This window comes from Myotis nattereri (genome assembly GCF_964212035.1).
Source record: "Myotis nattereri genome assembly, chromosome: 4".
NCBI lineage: Eukaryota > Metazoa > Chordata > Mammalia > Chiroptera > Vespertilionidae > Myotis > Myotis nattereri.
In genome coordinates this window covers 3,395,578-3,416,322 of record NC_138079.1, presented here as the reverse complement: position 1 = coordinate 3,416,322, position 20,745 = coordinate 3,395,578, and the positions used below count along the sequence as shown (strand labels likewise).

The following is a 20,745-nucleotide window of genomic DNA, read 5'->3' as shown; positions in this document are numbered from 1 at the left end:
CCCCGGGCCCTGCACTCACTGCGGTTCCATTCTGAAGGTCGCCCAGCTACCCGCCCCCCGGCTGTGGGAAGAGCAAGTCCAAACTGAAGGCCGAGCAGGACGGGATCTCCAAGACGCACAAGCTGCTGCGGAGGACTTGCTCCAGCGCCGTCAAGGCCGAGGACTGCGCCCCCAAGGCGCCCCGGCCCTTTGGCCGCTCCCTGTCCAGCGACCCCAGGGCCGAGCAGGCCGTGAGCACCCTCAAGTCGCACAAACTCCTGGCCCGGCCCTGCCCCGTCGCCCCCAGGCCGGAGGACTGCGCCCCCCTCAAGCCCCACAAGCTCTTGACTCGCTCCTGCTCGGGGGACCCGCGCTGCGAGCCCGGCGGGAAGCCCCAGCGGCTGCTGGGCAGGTCCTACCCCAGTGGCCTCCGCGTGGAGGAACTGTACGGCCTCAAGGCCCACCGGCTGCTTGGCAAGGCCCCCGCTGGCGCCCCCAAGGCGTCCCGGACTGAGTCCGGCCCGGAGCCCAGCGAGGGCAGGCGGCTCTCCCTCACCTCAGGGCTCATGGGCATCCTCACGCCCTCCTCCTCCCAGCCCGCTGTGCGTAACTCTCATCTTTAGTTCAAGGTTAATCGGGGTGGCAGGGAGGGTTCTGGGCATTGGTAGGGAGCTGATAGAGGAAAGCAGCGTGATCCTGTTGTTTTTTAAAAATCCGTGGGTTTTGTAAGTATTGTTATGCATAGCGGGCATTTGCAACTGGTGCTGGGATGCCCATCTACACTAATAAAAGAAAGATGCAATTGACCGTACCTTCGCAACACCCACCAGCCAATCAGGAGTGAGTATGCAAATTAACCCAACAAAGATGGCGGGTTAATCTGTATACACAGGCGCTGAGCAGCCAGGGGCAGGGCAGCCACTTATATGCGCACCGGCACCAAGCGGCCTGGGTTCCGGGGATGGGCGTCTTCAGGACCAGGCCACTCTGAGCCTGTAAGCCTGCACGTAGGCCTGGAGTGGCCAGGGTCCCGGAGTGAGCCCTGGCCACTCTGGGCCTGCACACGCAGGCGCTGAGCAGCTGGGGGCGGGGCGGGGCAGGAATATCCCTGGGATTCAGGCGCTCTGAGCCAGCATGTGCGCAAGCAAGCCAGGGTGGGAACGTCCCCCACAGCGAGCGAGCAGACAATAGGGCCCTGGTTGCCCCTGGCTGTGGCAGCAAGGGGCAAGCAGTTCCCCACAGGGCCCGCACAGAGAGCAGACACCAGGGCCTGCAGTGGCATTAAGCAGGCAGGTCACAGAGAACAGAGAACCGCGGGGGGCAGGCCTAAGCCGTCAATAGGACATCCCCTGAGGGCTCCCAGATTGGAGAGGGTGCGCGTCGGGCTGAGGGACCCACCCCCAGTGCACGAATTTCGTGCACTGGGCCCCTAGTGTTGATTATATTTGTCTTAAGAAAATGTATTTGAACATATTGGTACTTTGAGGTAGACGTCCCTTCAAGCCCATTCTTACCAAAACTTCGTAGGGCCTGTAGGGTATCATGTCAGGGGGGTTCACAGAGCATCTCCTTACGCAGGCTGAAAGTTTGATGTTTTGTGAAGTGGGCGGAGCTGATCTCTAGTTTTCTCACCTAAGTGGTGGAGGACAAGGCTTGTCTAATAATGAACTTCAGGTGATGTCCTTCCTGTCATGTCTAAGGAAAGCTGGGCCACTAGCACCATTGCTTGTAGCGAGGAGCAGCATTCGTGGCGGTAGCTCTGCCTCACCCGAAGCTGCTCTTGGTGTCTGTAAACCCAAGTCACTTAATCCTGAAGCTGCTTTATTGGGGGGGTGCGGCGGGGGGGGGGGGGGGGAGAGGGGGTGGCGAGGAAGGGGGGGAGATGAATGTATTAAAAGTTAACTTTGGGTGGTGTTCACTGGGAGTCAGTCTTACACAAAATTTACCTCTGGAGGAATCTGCCTTAGAGTCCGTTTCAGGTAAAGAAACAGACCTATCTTATGTATTTAATTTACTTAAAATACTGGACACATGTTTTGTTTGCTTTTGGCGAGTGTGTGTCTGTGTTGGGGCCACTGTATTTAGCTCTTGACTGTGCACATGGAAACACCTAGCAATAGATGAAATGGCAGAAAGAAAAGATTTGTTTTTAGAAAGTTGTGTTTCTTGTATAGATTTATTTCTACAATTAAATTGTACATTTTACCATCCTAATATATAAAAAGCCAGGGGCTGTCACGACCGAAACAACCAGACGGACGACCAAACAGTAGGCTGCATGGGGCAACAAGGTGGGCAGGGGGGTTAGTGAGGGACGACCAAACGACTGAACAGCAGGCTGCGTGGGGCAACCAGGCTGGTGGGTGGGAGGGGGAAGGCAGTTGGGGGCAACCCGGCCGGCAGGGGGAACAGTGAGGAGCAACCAGGTCGGTGGGGGGGCAGTTGGGGGCCACCAGGATGGCTGGGGGACCATTGGGGGTGACCAGGGCAGCAAGGGGGGCTGTAAGGGGTGACCATGCCAGCAGGGGGGGCAGTGAGGGGCGACCAGGCCAGCAAGGGGGGCAGTTGGGGGTGACCAGGACAGCATGGGGAGGCAGTTGGGGGCAACCAGGCTGGCAGGGAGGGAAGTTAGAGGCGATCAGGTCAACAGGAAGAGGTGGTTAGGGGTAATCAGGCTGGCAGTGGGGGCAGTTAGGGGCGATCAGGCAGGCAGGCAGGCAGGCGAGCAGTTAGGAGATTGGGCGTAAACCAGCTGTCGGACATTCCCCGAGGGGTCCCGGATTGAAGAGGGTACAGGTTGGGCTGAGGGGACCCCCGCCACCCAGTGCATGAACTTCATGCACTGGGCCTCTACTAAGATTATACTAGTGTTAAGGAAATGTATTGGGACATATTGGTAATTTTATGTAGATGCCCCTTAAAGCCCATTTCTTACCAAAACTTATTAGGGCATTTGGGACTTAATGCCAAAGAGTTACTTAGAAGAAAGTTTCGCATGTTAGTTATAGCCAGGAAAGACAGTCGCAGACATTCCACACAAGAGGATGTCTGCATGGCCTCTGCCTGGTGATGCTGAAGCACCATGTAAGAGGTCAGTGTTGTCTGCTTCTCAGTGCCGTCTTCACTGTCTTTGGAGGAAGAATTTTAGTCTGATTGTAAAATAAGATGGAGCTGCACTAGGAGGAGGTGGGAGCGTTTGACACCAAGTAATAGAGGAAATAAGTGTGAGTGATTATGGGAAGATGCCAGTCATTTTACTAGAAGATCAGGAAGGGGCATGTTCACTCAGTTCAGACGAAGGGTCATGGCAGACAGTGTCCTGTCGCACAGGGACTCCGCCACCTCCGTGTCGGATCAGCAACTCAGCTCCCGCTACAGGTGATCTTAGAAAGAGCACGCCTGCTTCCGTTCACGGCTGCGCAAAGCAAAAGGCCGTAATCTGCTCCTTTCCCCATGTTAAAGAATTGTTCTTCTGCTTTGCTTTTATAGCCAAATGGTGCCAAATGCATTCCCATCCGAGACCGCGGCTTCCTAGTGCAGGTAAGAGCCCAGCACCCACCCGCTGGAGAGCAGCTTTGGCTGCGGGGGGTGGGGTGTCACGCCCCTTGTCAGCCCAGCTCATTCCCTCCCTGTGGCCCCCGCAGACCATCGAGTTCGCGGAGCAGCGGATCCCCGTGCTGAATGAGCACTGCGTGGTGTGCGACGAGAGGCACGTGTTCCTGAACGGCCCCATGCTCAGGGTCAGTGTCCGGGGGGCGGTCGGGTGGGGAGTGGGGATGTCAGGAAAGGGGGAAGGCAGAAAACAGAATCGTGAAAAGCTGCACTGACAGTCAATACTCTTTGTTGAGTAGATTATCTCATAGGTAAAGGGGTATAATTTGGACCAAGGAGTCACCGTGTCTGAAGGAATCCATGTCAGAGCGAGTCCTATCATGTCAGGAACATATTTCGTTCATGTGCCTGTATCTCCTGCATGTGCCTGTCGCCTCTCTTGTTTATCTGTGTGTGTCTCATAGGTCACTGCCAGGCACATGTGGGTGAACAGGGAGACAGAATTGTAAACAGCATTTCTTCAAAGCCACACAATTTAAGATGCTCACTGTAGAGAGGAGACGGTGGCCTGTATTGCAGTTAGAAGAGGTGTATAGGAGCTTGCAGAATATCAGTAAAATTTCAAAAGATGCAACTCACGGACACATTCAGGGGGTGGTTGAGGGGGTATAGAAATAAGAATCCATGTGCATTTTGGGGAGAATTACCCAATTTCAAGCTTTGTTTATAATTCTTTTATTGAGGTTAAATTCGGTAAGAAATGCATAACATGTAATTCACTATGTTAATGTGTACAGTTCAGTTGTGCTTAGTATATTTACACTGTTGTACAACCATTACCGCTCTGCCATTCCAGAACATTCCCACCACCCATAAAAGAACCCTGTAGCTTAGTGGTCACTCCCCATTTCCCCTCCCCTCACCCCCTGCCGACCACTTGTCTATTTTCTATCTCTGAGAATTGGCCTGTTCTGGGCTTTTCATGTCAATGGAACCTTGTGTTCCATGGCCTTTGTTTGGGGTTCTCTAACTCAGTGTAATGTTTTCAAGGTCCACCCACATGGCACGTATCTGTACTTTATTCCTTCTGTGGTGGGACTAGAGGCCAAGTGCATGAATTCGTGCACAGGTAGGGTCCCTCAGCCTGGCCAGTGATCAGGGCCCATCAGGGCTGGGCTGGCCAGGGGGAGGGGCCACAGGAGGGGGATGGCCAGCTGGGGGGGCGGGGCCGCAGGAGGCCTGCCTGGGGGAGGGGCTGCGGGAGGTTGGCTGTGGGACCGCACTGACCACCAGGGGGAAGCTCCTGCATCGAGTGTCTGCCCCCTGGTGGTCAGTGCACATCATAGCGACTGGTCGACCCGTTGTTCCGGTCATTTGGTCTTACCAGTCACTTAGGCTTTTATATATAGAGGGATAATGTAGTATATGGATGTTCAACATTTGTTTTTCTATCATTGGTTACTGGAATTATTGGGACATATGTTAACTCAGTTTAACTTTTTGAGGAACTACCAAACGTCTTTGACCATTTCATATTCCTACTGACAGAGTATGATGGTCCCAGTTTCTCCACATCTTCACCAGCATAGCTAGCTATCACTTGGTTTTATGTGGCTGGTATCTAAGGAAATCAGATAGACTGGTATCTAAGGAAATCAGAAAAATTACATTGTTTCTTAAATAGTAAGGTAAGTGACCTATGAAATCAGATCACGAAATGAAAATTTAAAAAAATTAAAAAAAATTAAAAAAAATCTCATTTTCATGCCTGGCTGGTGTGGCTCAGTGGTTGAGCATCGACCTAGGAACCAGGAGGTCGTGGTTTGATTCCTGGTCAGGACACATGCCTGGGTTTCAGGCTCGATCCCTAGTGTGGGGCGTACAGGCGGCAGCCGATCAGTGATTCTCTTTCATCATTGATGTTTCTATCTCTCTCTCCCTTTCCCTGCCTCTCTGAAATGAATAAAAATATATTTAAAAAAAACAAAAACAAAACCCCCCCGAACATTTCATTTTCAAAAGAAGAGAACGAGAGAGGAAGAACTCTGCCCTTTGATTCTGTTAGAGATTTCTCCTAACTCAGGGTCACTCATTTTCTCTCTTTCTTACATCGATTGCAGTAGTTTCACTAGAATTTTAATAGAAATGTGTGAAAATTATTAGAAATATAATTTCTTATGGAGTGTTAATAAACTGACTCATTGACCACACATCCAATCCATGCGACATGTTACAGACTAATAAGTCCCAGAGATACAAGAACAAGTTATAACCCAGTCGGAGATTCAACAAATTAGATAAAATTCTTGGGTTTTCATAGATCTAATCTCACCTGTGTTAGCTATTTCTATTTCACCATTTACCCTGTTGCTTACATATTTTCTCTTTTCTCCAAACCTGTTTTTATTATGACAAAAGTCTCTCAAAAATTCCTAGAGTGTAATCTGCATGTGCTGTTCTGCCCCTCTGCTCCAGCCTGGGCCAGCAGGTCACAGTTCCTGCTTCACGGGGAGCTAGACTTCCTCCTCAGAAAGACCAGAACGCCAGTTTTCTCTTTGTTTACGAAGTTCATAAACGCCACTCCCGGGCTTGCACTCTGCCAGGTAGCACTTCTGCTCTGCACCCACATCAACACCAGGAAGACTGTCCAGAGATGCCCGACTGCCCAGTTTGGCATCGAAGTTTGGATCCTGATCAGAAAACCAAACCCAAACCAGATCATTGGTTCTGGACGTTTTGGGACCAACTGGAGTGTTAACACGGCGGCTGCCTTAAAGATGCTTTCAAATGTCGAACGACACGGCTCGTGTTTTTGCAAAGCAGGAAAGCTTCCCCGACCGAGTCGGCCACCGTGTTATCCTCTGAACTCCCCGTGCCCTTCTCTCTGTCGCACGCGCCAGCCCGGGGTCAGTGCGGTGGCTCTTCTTGGCTCCCTGCACGCGAGCTGCTGAGCTCCTGGAGGAAAGCGCGTGGCTGTGTGGGTCGTGGTCCTGCAAAGGGGGAAGCCTGCCGTGGACACGTGCATCCCGTGTGTCCCTGGTTCGGGGTCCTTTCCGTTCTCCAGAGCAGCTCCTGATGGGAGCACTGACCTTGCTCAGGCTCCGGCCACGTGCCCGGGGCAACCCCCTGCCCTGGGCGGACCGATCCGCACTGGGAGTCCGTTCTCTGTGTGAGAAGCAGGCCCGGTCCTGCCAAGGCCGAGTCAGCTGAGGAACCTGAGACGCTATCGTCTTGTGTATCCGACCTTAGTGTGGGCCTTAGACCGAGTTCGTCCCTGAAGCTCTTATCTTCAGGGTGAAATTAACCCGGTGTCGATGTGGTCCTATGTTAAGGCGTCCCATGAAAACTCTTAAGAAACAGAGCCCGTGCATAGACCTGGGTGTGGCCCCTTTCTCCTCCCGAGAGGAGAATAACCAGGTCTCCTGTGTGAGGTCTGACTTTAATATTCGAAGAATGGATGGAGAAGCACATTCTATACCTTCTCTGTTTCCCCACATGCGAAAGTTAAGACTTCAAGGTCTGAGATACAGGCTAACCTAAGTAAAAATCATACCAAGAATAGTTCAAAAATGTGATTTTTTTTTTTTACATCCAAACTGAGTGGAAATTCAGCTCTGCTCAGTAGCTAGCTGTCGGAGACAGCAGGGTGCCGGGTGCCGAGGGTCCCGTCCTGGTCCTGTCTCAGTGGGAGGGGTCCTTGTCCCTGTGGCATTCCTGTCTCTCTCAGGGTCCAGTAAACCTCTCCCGCCCCAATGTGTCTGTCCTCCAGGACGGGAGAAGAGCCCGAAGCATGGATGCTCCAGCCAGAAAGACAGAACCAAAGGCCTGTGGGTTCCGCGTTTCTAGTTTGTTTCTTAGCGAGAAAGATTTTAGCGATGGATTAAGAACTAAGTTGCAAATGTGATGACAGTGGTGAGGGCCCTGGCCCCAGGTTTGCAGTTTAGAGCATAGGACCTCACCGCTTGGAGGCGCTATCAGGACAGACTACGGCAGGTCATAGCAAGCCCTGGCTGGGTGTCTCACTGGTTAGAGCTTCGCCCTGCTACGCCAGGGTTTGTGGGTTTGATCCCAGGTCAGGGCACATACAAGAATCAGCCAGGGAATGTATAAATAAGTGGAACAACAAGTCTCTCTCTCTCTCTCTCTCTCTCTCTCTCTCTCTCTCTCTTTCTGTCTCTCTCTTTCTCTCCCCTTATCTCTCTCCCCCACCCCCTCCCATACTTTTTCTCTCTAAACTGGGCCACGAAGTTTCAATCGCACAGTACATGTGCGCCCGCACTTGGTATTTTGTGGAAGAGCCACACTGAAGGGGCCAAAGAGCCGCATGTGGCTTGCGAGCCGCGGTTTGCCGACCACTGACTTAGGAGAAGGTGGCCTCCTTTCTTATTCCTTTTACGCGGATTCGGGGTTTCACTGTACTTGTCAGTGCAGCTTAGGGCTGTGCTTTTTATACATCTCATGTGCGAGTGCATATGAAGCAGGAGAGATGGGCTTTTCAATTGAAGGATATATATATATATGTATGTATGTGCGTATATATATGTATGCAATATATTTTTATTGATTTTCAGAGAGTGAGGGCGAGAGAGAACAACATCAGTGATGAGAGAGAACCACTGATCGGCTGCCTCCTGCACGCCCCACCCAGGGGATTGAGCCCGCAACCCAGGGCCTGTGCCCTTGACCAGAATCGAACCAGGGACCCTTCAATCTGCAGGCTGATGCTCTATCCACTGAGCCAAACCGGCCAGGGCAGTTGAAGGATGTTTTTGTCTACCGCTCAAGCATTCCCGGTGCAGGTGCCCACGCCTCGCCGACACGGATTTCCTAGCCCGTCTGTGACTGGATTCGCCAACGGTTACTTACCGGTTGTGACTCCGGTAGAGACATCTCCGTGAAGTACCGTGCTGTGAGGCCTTTCTCTTTGGCCGTCTAAGACTCCCTTTCCCACGTGCCACCCGGGACACCGTCCCTTTGGAACCGGGAGCTGGGCCGGCAGGCGGTAACGCGCCCCTTCCCTTGCAGCCCACCGTGTGCGAGCGCGAGCTGTGCGTGTTCGCCTTCCAGACGCTGGGCGTGATGAACGAGGCGGCCGACGAGATCGCCACCGGGGCCCAGGTACCGCCGGGGACCGGTCCCTCCTGACCTGGATGCGCAGGCCTGGTTCCGGTCCGCTCGCTGTCTGCACCTGCTGTTCGGGCGCGTGGCTGATGGCTGCGGGTGAAGCAGACTGGCTGCTGGCCCCGGGGGGCACGGCCCGTCCTGTCCGTCCGAGCCTGACGGTCGTGTCGCAGGTGCCCGGGGAGGCCTGGCCCGCGCCTGTGGCGTGGGAAGCGTTGCGATGCTTTCCCACGGGGTGACGCCGGCCCGGGAGCCGCCACAGGCGTTACGGGAGACTTACCTGTGGGCTGTGGCGCCATAAGGGCGCTATTGGTTTTTAGAACCAGACCAGAAGAAAATGGGCAGAGCCTGTCAGAAAGAGCCCTCGGTTTGACAGTCCCAGGGTTTATGGCAGAGGAAGAAAAGTCGAAAAGCAGATAAAAAGGCCGTGCGGAGGCAGAGAAGCCGTCCCTGTTTCTGGAAGGAAAATGAATTAGGAAGATGCCTAAGTGTATGACTTTCCGCAGTTCCTTCAGAATTTCAATTGGCTTTGTGTTTTTATTCATTTATGGAGCGTAACTAAATTACTAATGAATCCAGAAGGAAAAGTCATAGAAAGAGAAAAAAAGCTAAGTAAGGGAGGCTAGGCCATCCCTGTACAAAAACATACTCTGCAGTCCTATAATATTTTAACAACGTAGAGTGGTGGCAAGGAGTAGCGTGGCAGATGGTCCACAACTTAAAGTTACATACGTATACTTAACACTGTTGAAGGGGTATGAGGACTGAGTAATTGGAAACAACAGGTTTTATTCCTTTAAATCAGTGGCTCTCAACCTTCTGGCCCTTTAAATACAGTTCCTCATGTTGTGACCCAACCATAAAATTATTTTCGTTGCTACTTCATCACTGTCATGTTGCTACTGTTATGAATCGTCATGTAAATATCTGATATGCAGGATGGTCTTAGGCGACCCCTGTGAAAGGGTCGTTCGACCGCCAAAGGGGTCGCGACCCACCGGTTGAGAACTGCTGCTTTAAGTTAATGGTCAGCTGTGGTTGAATCTGGTCTAGTCTCACAGGCAGATTTGAGGGGCCGATAGCAATCCTGAATCTCCCCTGACCGACCACCGTGAGAGGGAGCCACAGGCCAGGCGCCTGGCAAAGCCGGGAGGTTGGTAACCATCCCCTGTGTGTGTTTGAAGGTGGTGGACCTGCTGGTGTCCATGTGCAGGTCTGCGTTGGAATCTCCCAGGAAAGTGGTCATTTTCGAGCCATACCCTTCCGTGGTCGACCCCAACGACCCTCAGATGCTGGCCTTCAACCCCAGGGTGAGTAGCCCCGACGCTCACGGCTCCCTTCCGCGGCTGAGAATGCCGGCTCCTCCGTGTCCTCTCCCGTCTAAATCGCTGCCTCCCCCGGCAGGCCCGTGACCGCAGGGACTCTATCCGTTCCGGAACTCTGGCTCCTTTTCTGCTGACGGGATTTTCTCCGTCTTTCCCATGTCCCGCTCCTTCCCTATCCATCCACCCTTCACATGTCCCGTTCTCTATCCATCCACCCTTCACATGTCCCGTTCTCTATCCTTCCACCCTTCACATGTCCTGTTCTCTATCCATCCACCCTTCACATGTCCCGTTCTCTATCCATCCACCCTTCACATGTCCCGTTCTCTATCCTTCCACCCTTCACATGTCCTGTTCTCTCTCCATCCACCCTTCACTGTCCTGTTACTTCCCTATCCATCCACCCTTCACATGTCCTGTTCTCTATCCTTCCACCCTTCCCATGTCCTGTTACTTCCCTATCCATCCACCCTTCACATGTCCTGTTCTCTATCCTTCCACCCTTCCCATGTCCTGTTCTCTATCCTTCCACCCTTCACATGTCCTGTTCTCTATCCTTCCACCCTTCCCATGTCCTGTTACTTCCCTATCCATCCACCCTTCCCATGTCCTGTTCTCTATCCTTCCACCCTTCCCATGTCCTGTTCTCTATCCTTCCACCCTTCCCATGTCCTGTTCTCTATCCTTCCACCCTTCCCATGTCCTGTTCTCTATCCTTCCACCCTTCCCATGTCCTGTTCTCTATCCATCCACCCTTCACATGTCCTGTTCTCTATCCTTCCACCCTTCCCATGTCCTGTTCTCTATCCTTCCACCCTTCACATGTCCTGTTCTCTATCCTTCCACCCTTCCCATGTCCTGTTACTTCCCTATCCATCCACCCTTCCCATGTCCTGTTCTCTATCCATCCACCCTTCACATGTCCTGTTCTCTATCCATCCACCCTTCACATGTCCTGTTCTCTATCCATCCACCCTTCCCATGTCCTGTTACTTCCCTATCCATCCACCCTTCCCATGTCCTGTTCTCTATCCATCCACCCTTCACATGTCCTGTTCTCTATCCATCCACCCTTCACATGTCCTGTTCTCTATCCATCCACCCTTCCCATGTCCTGTTCTCTATCCTTCCACCCTTCCCATGTCCTGTTACTTCCCTATCCTTCCACCCTTCCCATGTCCTGTTCTCTATCCATCCACCCTTCCCATGTCCTGTTCTCTATCCTTCCACCCTTCCCATGTCCTGTTACTTCCCTATCCTTCCACCCTTCCCATGTCCTGTTCTCTATCCATCCACCCTTCCCATGTCCTGTTACTTCCCTATCCATCCACCCTTCACATGTCCCGTTCTCTATCCATCCACCCTTCCCATGTCCTGTTCCCTATCACATCACTTCCAGAGCTTCATCTTCATGAAAGTAAGCCCATTGAATTCTCTCACATTTTGACCTTTATATTCCCAAATGGGCATGGCAGGTCGGTGAACAGCTGTAGTAAATATTGCTCAGACATTGGTTGATAGTGATAATGGTCAATAGGATTGTTTTAATTCCATTACATAGTTTTTGAGATTCTAACTTACATAACTCCTTATGAGAATCATGTATGAAAAGGACAAACGTCCCCTTTTCTGTTATATTTTTGGTGTAGTCCCTTGCCCTCCCCACCCCTCGGTTATCTGGAGGTTAGTGATAATGCATTTCATAGTGTTGTTTGCTGGCATTTCTTGAGAAAACTCTTTTATAAATATTAATGGCTATGAGGCAGAACCCTCCTGAAATAAAAATTTCAAATTGCGCGACAGCTAAAATTGCCTTAATTTCTCTTACTATTCATATGGAAAGCATTTTCTACAAACAGGGACCATATAAAATTTCCTGGGGAAAATTTTCTGTCCTCATAAGCAGCGTACATTACACACTTGCATTATGCTCACAAATGAATGATCAGTGGCGTGTATGGTGGTGTTTACACACCTGTCAGCCATCCCTTTTGGGTAACAATCTTCCGATCAAACGGAAATAAAAGCAAAATGAAATTGTGAAACTCCAAGTGGGTTTTGTATTTTAGAAGGATTCTATGCTTAATTTATTCATCGGGCCGTCATTTTTTGGAGTTGAAAGGCAGAATCAGGAACGCAGCGTCTTTGTTGTGTTTACAATTTCTCCCCTGTGGGCTGGGCATGGTTTCATGTGCTTTACGGGGCCTGGCGTTGCTTTCTCCTTTTCTTCCCTCTCGACTCATGATAAGTCCTGCATCCTTGGGCCATCTTCTTAGCCTTCCCTTTACGTGCACAGCACGGTCATTATGGAGAATCCGTGCACAGAAATCGTATGTTTCTCCAGTAATGTGCAGACTTGCAAAAATACTATTTTTTTCCCCATTCCCACAGAAGAAGAATTACGATCGAGTAATGAAAGCCCTGGACAGCATCACTTCTATTAGAGAAATGACGCAGGTAAGAATATCGTCCGTGGGCTTGGGCAGTTCTGCTTTGCTGGAGTAAAATCTTATTTGAAAAATGTCCGAGAGGGGAAAAGAGACTGAGTGCCACGCAGACTCTCCTGTTACCTGGGGACATAATTAAAGTCGTAGAAACATTCAAGCGGTGCTGTGCCGAGGCGTTTTAATTAAACCGCACTGGTGCGTGGCGTGCTGCCTCTGTTGGTGTACGTGGAGGCGTGGCCGGATATCAGAGGTTAAGTCTGGCACCCTCTCCCTAGACCCGTAGTTGGCAAACCGCGGCTCGCGAGCCACATGCGGCTCTTTGGCCCCTTGAGTGTGGCTCTTCCACAAAATACCACGTGCGGGCCCGCACGTACAGTGCGATTAAAACTTCGTGGCCCATGCGCAGAAGTCGGTATTTTGTGGAAGAGCCCCACTCAAGGGGCCAAAGAGCCGCATGTGGCTCGCGAGCCGCAGTTTGCCAACCACTGCCCTAGAGGGTCAGTTTTAATCAGTGCGAATAATTTCAAAACGTCATTTCAATGGTCAAAACAAATATTTTACCAAATTTAAATTGTACGTAAATATTTTAGACGTGATACGGAACCTCCAAACAGCTCTGGAAGACAGCAGACCCCTGAGGGTCTGAGCTCTGCTTCTGGCCTTTAGGAGAGAGGCTTTGGTGGGAAAGTTGGTGAGCGAGGACCGGGGTTCGTGGGGAGAGGCTGACATGTCGCTGGGCTGTGTGCGGTCCGGCACTTGGAAAAGTGCATGCCCGTGAATGACGGGGCCCGGTCCCCTGACCAAGATTAGGGGAGAGGTTTCAAACTCATCATTCTAAATAGAAGTGAGTCATCTCAGATGGACAGCCACACACGTGATGGGCTCAGGTTCAAGGCGGGCACATCCAGAGACGCCCGTGGGCTGATGAGCGTTGTTACCTGGGTCACTTCCTCTCTCCAGGAGGGAGTCCCGGGTGGGGAGGGGACGGGCTTTGCTCCACTCTCCGCCCCCCCCCCCCCCCCCCCCCGTCATCTGTAGTCTACGAGCACGTGCTTCGAAAGTGCGCCTTTGCGTTTCCAACTTTGATTATGGGTGCTCCGGATAGCTAGTTACTCATGCAGGCAGACATGCCTCCATTCATTCACAAGTGGTCCGTGCCAGGCCTGGGCAGACAAGAGCCTTGAACTCCCACGGCGCATTCCTTGCTCATTCGGCATCCTTGGCAGTTGCTTCTCCATGCCCCCACCTTTCTGTATTATGTGGGTTCGGTTCTAACAAGTGTATTTGCATAAGGAAAATAAAACGAAATGCATTTCCACCTATTGCAGCATTTCACTCAAAGGGCAGCTCTGGTCACCAGAGACTCTGTGCGGGATATTTACACTCCACCCCGGACCCAGGTCACTCTTGGATATAAAAATTACTGCCCCCTGGCTCCGGGTTGGCTCCGGGTCGGTTCCGGGTCGGCTCCGGCGGGAGCGGCGTCCTTTATTCTGGCAGTGGAGGCAGCGGAGACGGCTGAGTCAGCCCAGGAGGCCCAGTCCGAGGCCCGCTCTGCAGAACTTGCTCATCAGTGATGTGGCCCGTGACCTCGGGCAGTCGCTCTGTCGCTGATGCCTCCACTCCTGTCAAGATAGTGAACATAACTGCACCCTCTCTCGTGGGCACCTCGTGGGGTGCTGTCAGGTTTCGTGGGCACCTTCTTCAAACCTCTCCGCATAACCATCACACCACACGCCTGTTTTCTAGCATGGACGTCCTCCACATAGACCTACCGTGTCCCAGACGGATCGCCCTTGGTTCTGTGACCGGTAAATGCCCTTAAATGCTCGTAAGAGAAGGGCTCTTCTTAGGTAGATTTTGCCTTTTTTTTTTTATGCAAAGATCTACACCTAAGTCGCTACCTCACATCTGAGCTTGAGTCGTAGCGATTGCAAGTTCTGCTTCCATGTTAGCTGAGAACTGTCACTGTCCCAGAGAACCGGCCGGGGGGACCCTTGAAGGCGCAGGGCAGATGTCACCGGAGGCCTGCGAGGAGCCAGCTCACCTCCGGGGACGGGGACGGAGGGCTGACGCTTTAACAGAGGACAGCCAGGGGCCAGGGTTGTGGGGAGTGGAGAGGACTGCGGGGCCAGGGGGTTCAGGGGGGTCCGTGGGGAATTACTGAACAGTTAGGCCGCGTGGGTTTGTGGTGTGGCAGCCTCGGTGTCCTTGAGCGGAGGCCCCGCGGGGCCTGGGGCCCCCTGTAGGGACCTGGCCGAGTGCAGGGAAGCCAGGCTCAGGTCTCAGCGGGACGTGTGGTGAGCGCGGGGCGGGGAGCGGCTTGGGTGATGGTGGCTGTCCCCATGCCACCCGCAGTCTTTCAGGCGTCGCTAGATGGAAGCATACCTGCCCGCTCAGCCTGAGTTTTCTTTTGCGAAAAGGGAAGGAGGGAGTTTTAAGGACGATCAAGACGTGCAATGACTTTTTCAGGCCCCGTATCTGGAGATCAAGAAGCAGATGGACAAGCAGGACCCGCTGGCGCACCCCCTGCTGCAATGGTATCGTATTTTCATTCTCTTCCTGAAAACCGCCCTTTCTCCACCTGCTCAGGGGGAGGCCTGTGTCACAGAACCTGCAGGGCTCCCTGTGCGGGCCTCTGGGGCTGCGATTTCACCGCGAGTCTCCCGGCTCGCTGTCCTTAGACCTTGCCCCCCACTGAGGGAGGAGCGGGCGGTCGGGGCCGAGTGGACGCACAGCCAGTTTGACAGCGGTTTGCCTGTCGTGTAAAAAACGCCATGAACTGGGTGACGTGGGGAAGCAGTTTTCGGTTTATTTAACTTTCTAGCTGAGGACTAAGTGGTACATCTCGCTCACTGTGGACCGCTTGTCTGAAATGTGTGTGGGTGGAATCTGCTCCCTTACAAGGACCGTGCACCTGGGATGAGCTCCTCGGTTGAGGACAGCAGGGGAGGAGGCTGGTCAGGGACCCTGGAAGGAGGCCAGGCTACCAGGGGAGGCGGTGGGCAACCCACCTTGCACAGCGCCATTCAAATCATTTGCCCGCTGGTTTCTCATTTTTAAAAATATATATTTTATTGATTTTTTTACAGAGAGGAAGGGAGAAGGATAGAGAGTTAGAAACATCAATGACAGAGAAACATCGATCAGCTGCCTCCTGCACACCCCCTACTGGGGATGTGCCCACAACTAAGGTACATGCCCTTGACCGGAATCGAACCTGGGACCCTTCAGTCCCCAGGCTGATGCTCTATCCACTGAGCCAAACCGGTTAGGGCTGGTTTCTCATTTTTACAATGAAAACAGTAGTATCTGCTCACCATCCGTGGAAGGGTTTACGTACGTGTCTCTTCGAGGTTTCTGAACACTCAGACTGCGGGGTTCCCCACAGTCACCATGCAGTAATGCAAGCGTAAACTCCGAGAGGTAGGTGCGAGTAGTATTCACTCCATCTCCAGCCAGAAAGTCTTTACAGAATATGGAAAGATGGGAGAAGGCAACAGACTCTGGGTACCCCAGGATTCTGATGGCTTCACTTTCACTTAGTCAGAATTTTACAGGACACATCGAGTTTAGTCTAATAAGAGACTGGGACAAAAATTAGGTTTAGAAATCTCCCTTCTTTGAATGTTTTATGATCTGTTATTAAAATCCTGAGTTCAGTAAAACAACCTATAGTTTTCATTTTAATTTTTAAAATTCTCGCATTAGTCATATCACATACAGATCTCAGCTGCCTCATCTCTTTTCCCCCTGAAGTCAGCCTGATTAATAACCTTTCATTAGTTGTCAACCGTCTTTCAAGGTTAAAAAATATTACCAAAATGTTTTGCCATTTTCCCTGCTTATTATTTTGTGTAATGAACCAGTTCTTTCGGATACCTGAATTTAACCTTTTCCGCTTCAGTGTCTAATGCTGAGTCACACTCTGTATGTAAATCATTGTATATGTCAGCCTGAAGAGATTCTCAGGTACTCAAGGAAAAAGGTCTTCATTAAAACGCATTTTTAATTAGGTAATGTTGGGAGGGACAAAGGAAGCAGATGATGGCTCAGCCTCTGATCTTTGTAATATTCAGATTATCATTATTTGAAAGTATATTCAGAGGTGTTCATTTTGTTAATTTTTGAGATTGTGATTATTAAAAATTATTTCTTAAGCTTTATAGAAGAAATGACTAACGTATTCCCAGATTAAAATATCATTTTGTTATGTAAGCTCTTTAAATTGCTTCAGGAAGCAAAGCAAAATGATGTAATTAAATAAAATGATTACCCAGTTTACTTTATGTCACAGTAAAAATACGTTTCAATCACTCGCCAACTCAGGAATAAAACTTTAAATATATTCGGCAAATGTTCTTGACTGATGGATTGTTTTAATTGATTTCAGGGTTATTTCAAGTAATAGGTCACATATTGTGAAACTGCCAGTCAACAGGGTAAGTTGCTTTTTCGCATGTCCCCACGCACGGGAGGCCGCGCTGGCGGGAGGCTGGCCCTGTGGGAGTCTGCAGCCGCCCCGGGAAATTAAACCAGACGCGGGTGAAGGCCAGCGCTGCAGGGTGAAGCTGCCGTATCCGCACCATCCTCAAGCTTTTCCCAGATCCACGTCCAGTGCCGGCTGACGCGCTGGCCTTTTAAGTAAATCAGAGTCGGTTTGAGGCAGTTATTCCAAAGGTGGTAGGAAGACTGTCCCCTGGGGACGGGCCAGAAGGAGGCCGTTGCCTTTTCTCGTGATTGGCCTCCTGCAGGTGCAGCCCTGCTTTTCTGTGTCGGAGAAGATAATGCCTCCGATATCTTTCTGACCTGCCCAGTCGCTTACAAAACATCGAGCAAGCTAATAGACTGCGTTCAGCTCTGACTGTCCCCCGAGAGCAGTGGTTCCTGGAATTTAGCTCCCCGTCTGTGACTCTCGAACCTGCAGAGCCCTCTCTTGCATCCCTTTTTTTTTTCTTTAAATATATTTTATTGATTTTTTACAGAGAGGAAGGGAGAGAGAGATAGAGAGCTAGAAACATTGATCAGCTGCCTCCTGCACACCTCCCACTGGGGATGTGCCCGCAACCCAGGTACATGCCCTTGACCGGAATCGAACCTGGGACCTTTCAGTCCGCAGGCCGACGCTCCATCCACTGAGCCAAACCGGTTATGGCTTGCATCCCTATATGAGAATATTCCCCGGTGCAAGGCGACCAACTTATCCCAAAAGGTTCCGTTTTGCATTTTCTCTGAACAAAGCAGGAGACAATATTTGAATGTAGGCCATTTCAAATTTCATAAATATATGCAAACGCAGCATGATGATGGTCGTTTTTGCTATCTAAACCGCTTGACCTAACTTCTTTTTTGCCTAGCAAACTCTCGGACGGTTTCCCCAGTTGAGTAGCTAGTGTGCACGTAGGGAATTCAATACTAAAATTCTTAAGAAGGAATGTAATTAGGAAGGCAGATCTAAACATAAAGACGTGTTGGCCTCCGGTCCTTTTTCTGTTAGCCTAAAGCAGTGGTTCTCAACCTTCCTAACGCCTCAACCCTTTAATACAGTTCCTCATGTGGTGGTGACCCCCAATTTCATTGTTACAAACTGAACATAGTTAAAGCATAGCGATTAATCACAAAAGCAATATGTAATTATATATGTGTTTTCCGATGGTCTTAGGCGACCCCTGTGAAAGGGTCGTTAGACCCCCAAAGGGGTCGCGACCCACAGGTTGAGAACCGCTGGCCTAAAGAATTGTCCTTCGTATGGGCAATTCCATGACTTGTCATGTATACAGGGTTGGGTTTTTGTTAATGAATGGTTCTGTTAATGTGATTAACCTACATTCTTGATGGTGTGAAGCTAGCTAGTTCTGAAACCGGTAAACTTTGAAATTGTCAGCAGCCGATTGCACATTGCGTTGAGCATTGTCCCGTTTGTCCTCCTCCCTGGCAGCAACTGAAGTTCATGCACACGCCCCATCAGTTCCTGCTTCTCAGCAGCCCACCAGCCAAAGAATCCAACTTCAGAGCCGCTAAGAAGCTCTTCGGCAGCACCTTCGCGTTTCAGTGAGTGCTCGGTGCTCAGTGCTCAGTGGGGTGCGGGTGGGGGGCGGGGTTCCTGCCGCCCTGGGTGGGGAGGAACCTCTGTGCAGAGCCGGCTACACTGACGCTGAACTCTGAGCAGCCAGCGACACATAACTCAACCTGGAAACGCACGACGTTCAGAAGGCGCCATGACTTGTGTTTTTTATGGTTGTTTTTAAAAGATCATTGATTTCTGGTTATGTCCCCCCCCTCCGTCCCCCCCCCCCCCCCCCCCCCCGTTCCAGCGGCTCCCACATTGAGAACTGGCACTCGATCCTGAGGAACGGCCTGGTCGTGGCGTCTAACACGAGGCTGCAGGTGAGTCTCTGAGCCTCCCCAAGTGCGCCCTCATCATTCCTCAGGGTTGCAGCTTGGTGAGCAACCCGGGGCTAAGGTTTTACTTGGAAAGGGAGAAAATATATGGATATTTTTAAAGTCCGTGGGATTTGTAGGAGGCGTAAGTAGTCTTCATAAAGGAGGAAGCAGAAAGGTTGGCCTGCCCATGAGAAGATCGCTTGGAGCTTAGGTAGGAACAGCTCTCCTGCACCAGTAAGAGCCTCCGTGCATCCTCTGTCTGTGCAACACACGTGTTTGGAGCGCTGCTTCGGGGTGAGCGAGGGAAGGAAAGGGGGGGCTAGCGTGGACGCCACGGGCCCTCGGCCTGCTGTCCAGCCTCAGGCAGCTCTGGCGCGGGCAGCACTCGGGGTACAGGCCTCGTCACTCACCCCTCCAGCCCGCATCCCCCCTGTCCCAGGCCGTTTCACCCGAGCATGTGGGGGCCAGGAAACGAGGGGCTCGCCCCAGCACCGGGTCCCACACGCCGGACCCCACGCGCTGATCAGCTGAGATGACTCGATTGCAGTCACGCTCACAGGTTCAGTTCGCACCGAAGAGGGTGCCGAGGCCGGAGAACTTACCGGCACTGAGAAAGAGCGTTCCTCGTGCGGAGGCGTTTCTCCGACCAGCTGAGTTTCCGCGCATGGAACTCGGCGACGTGAAGACGCGCAGGCTAAAGTGGGAGACCCTGTGCACAGTGCGCGTCGGAGCAGGCCCTTTGGGTTTACGAGCAAGTGGGTTCGTGTCCAGATCCTCGCACATGTGTCAGCCTGGATCGTTTCCAGAATTTTAGACTCAGTAGCACCAAAGCCCACGACCATGGTCTACAGGAAGCGGCCTCTGTCCCCGCCGATGGGAAGGGCTGTTCCTCTGGCCGGCATTTCCCAGGCGTCACGTACCCTGAACGTGAAGGACAAGGCTCTCAGTGTTGCTCTTTCACATCAGACCCGGCCATAAGCGCTACATCAGACCCGGCCGTAAGCGCTACATCAGACCCGGCCGTAAGCGCTACATCAGACCCGGCCGTAAGGGCTACATCAGACCCGGCCGTAAGCGCTACATCAGACCCGGCCGTAAGCGCTACATCAGACCCGGCCATAAGCGCTACATCAGGCCCGGCCATAAGCGCTACATCAGGCCCGGCCGTAAGCGCTACATCAGACCCGGCCGTAAGCGCTACATCAGACCCGGCCGTAAGCGCTACATCAGACCCGGCCGTAAGCGCTACATCAGACCCGGCCGTAAGCGCTACATCAGACCCGGCCGTAAGGGCTACATCAGACCCGGCCGTAAGCGCTACATCAGACCCGGCCGTAAGCGCTACATCAGACCCGGCCATAAGCGCTACATCAGGCCCGGCCGTAAGCGCTACATCAGACCCGGCCGTAAGCGCTACATCAGACCCGGCCGTAAGCGCTACATCAGACCCGGCCATAAGCGCTACATCAGACCCGGCCGTAAGCGCTACATCAGGCCCGGCCGTAAGCGCTACATCAGACCCGGCCGTAAGCGCTACATCAGACCCGGCCGTAAGCGCTACATCAGACCCGGCCGTAAGCGCTACATTAGACCCGGCCGTAAGCGCTACATCAGACCCGGCCGTAAGCGCTACATCAGACCCGGCCGTAAGCGCTACATTAGACCCGGCCGTAAGCGCTACATTAGACCCGGCCGTAAGCGCTACATTAGACCCGGCCGTAAGCGCTACATTAGACCCGGCCGTAAGCGCTACATCAGGCCCGGCCGTAAGCGCTACATCAGACCCGGCCATAAGCGCTACATCAGACCCGGCCATAAGCGCTACATCAGACCCGGCCGTAAGCGCTACATCAGGCCCGGCCGTAAGGGCTACATCAGACCCGGCCGTAAGGGCTACATCAGACCCGGCCGTAAGGGCTACATTAGACCCGGCCGTA

The 20,745-nt window shown here is 52.2% G+C and overlaps 1 protein-coding gene across 1 annotated transcript in view; it reads left to right on the top strand.

The window, feature by feature from the left end:
• PARP8 (poly(ADP-ribose) polymerase family member 8) overlaps positions 1–20,745 on the top strand; it is a gene marked incomplete at its 5' end in the record, with an annotated part of 131,230 nt that overhangs the window by 96,638 nt on the left and 13,847 nt on the right. The window contains 10 exons of the mRNA XM_081088878.1: positions 38–581; positions 3,469–3,519; positions 3,624–3,719; positions 8,557–8,649; positions 9,837–9,962; positions 12,369–12,434; positions 14,897–14,964; positions 16,818–16,866; positions 18,363–18,475; positions 18,739–18,811. Of these exons, the coding sequence (XP_080945004.1) occupies positions 38–581; positions 3,469–3,519; positions 3,624–3,719; positions 8,557–8,649; positions 9,837–9,962; positions 12,369–12,434; positions 14,897–14,964; positions 16,818–16,866; positions 18,363–18,475; positions 18,739–18,811 (1,279 nt within the window). The remainder of the gene's footprint in view (positions 1–37; positions 582–3,468; positions 3,520–3,623; positions 3,720–8,556; positions 8,650–9,836; positions 9,963–12,368; positions 12,435–14,896; positions 14,965–16,817; positions 16,867–18,362; positions 18,476–18,738; positions 18,812–20,745) is intronic.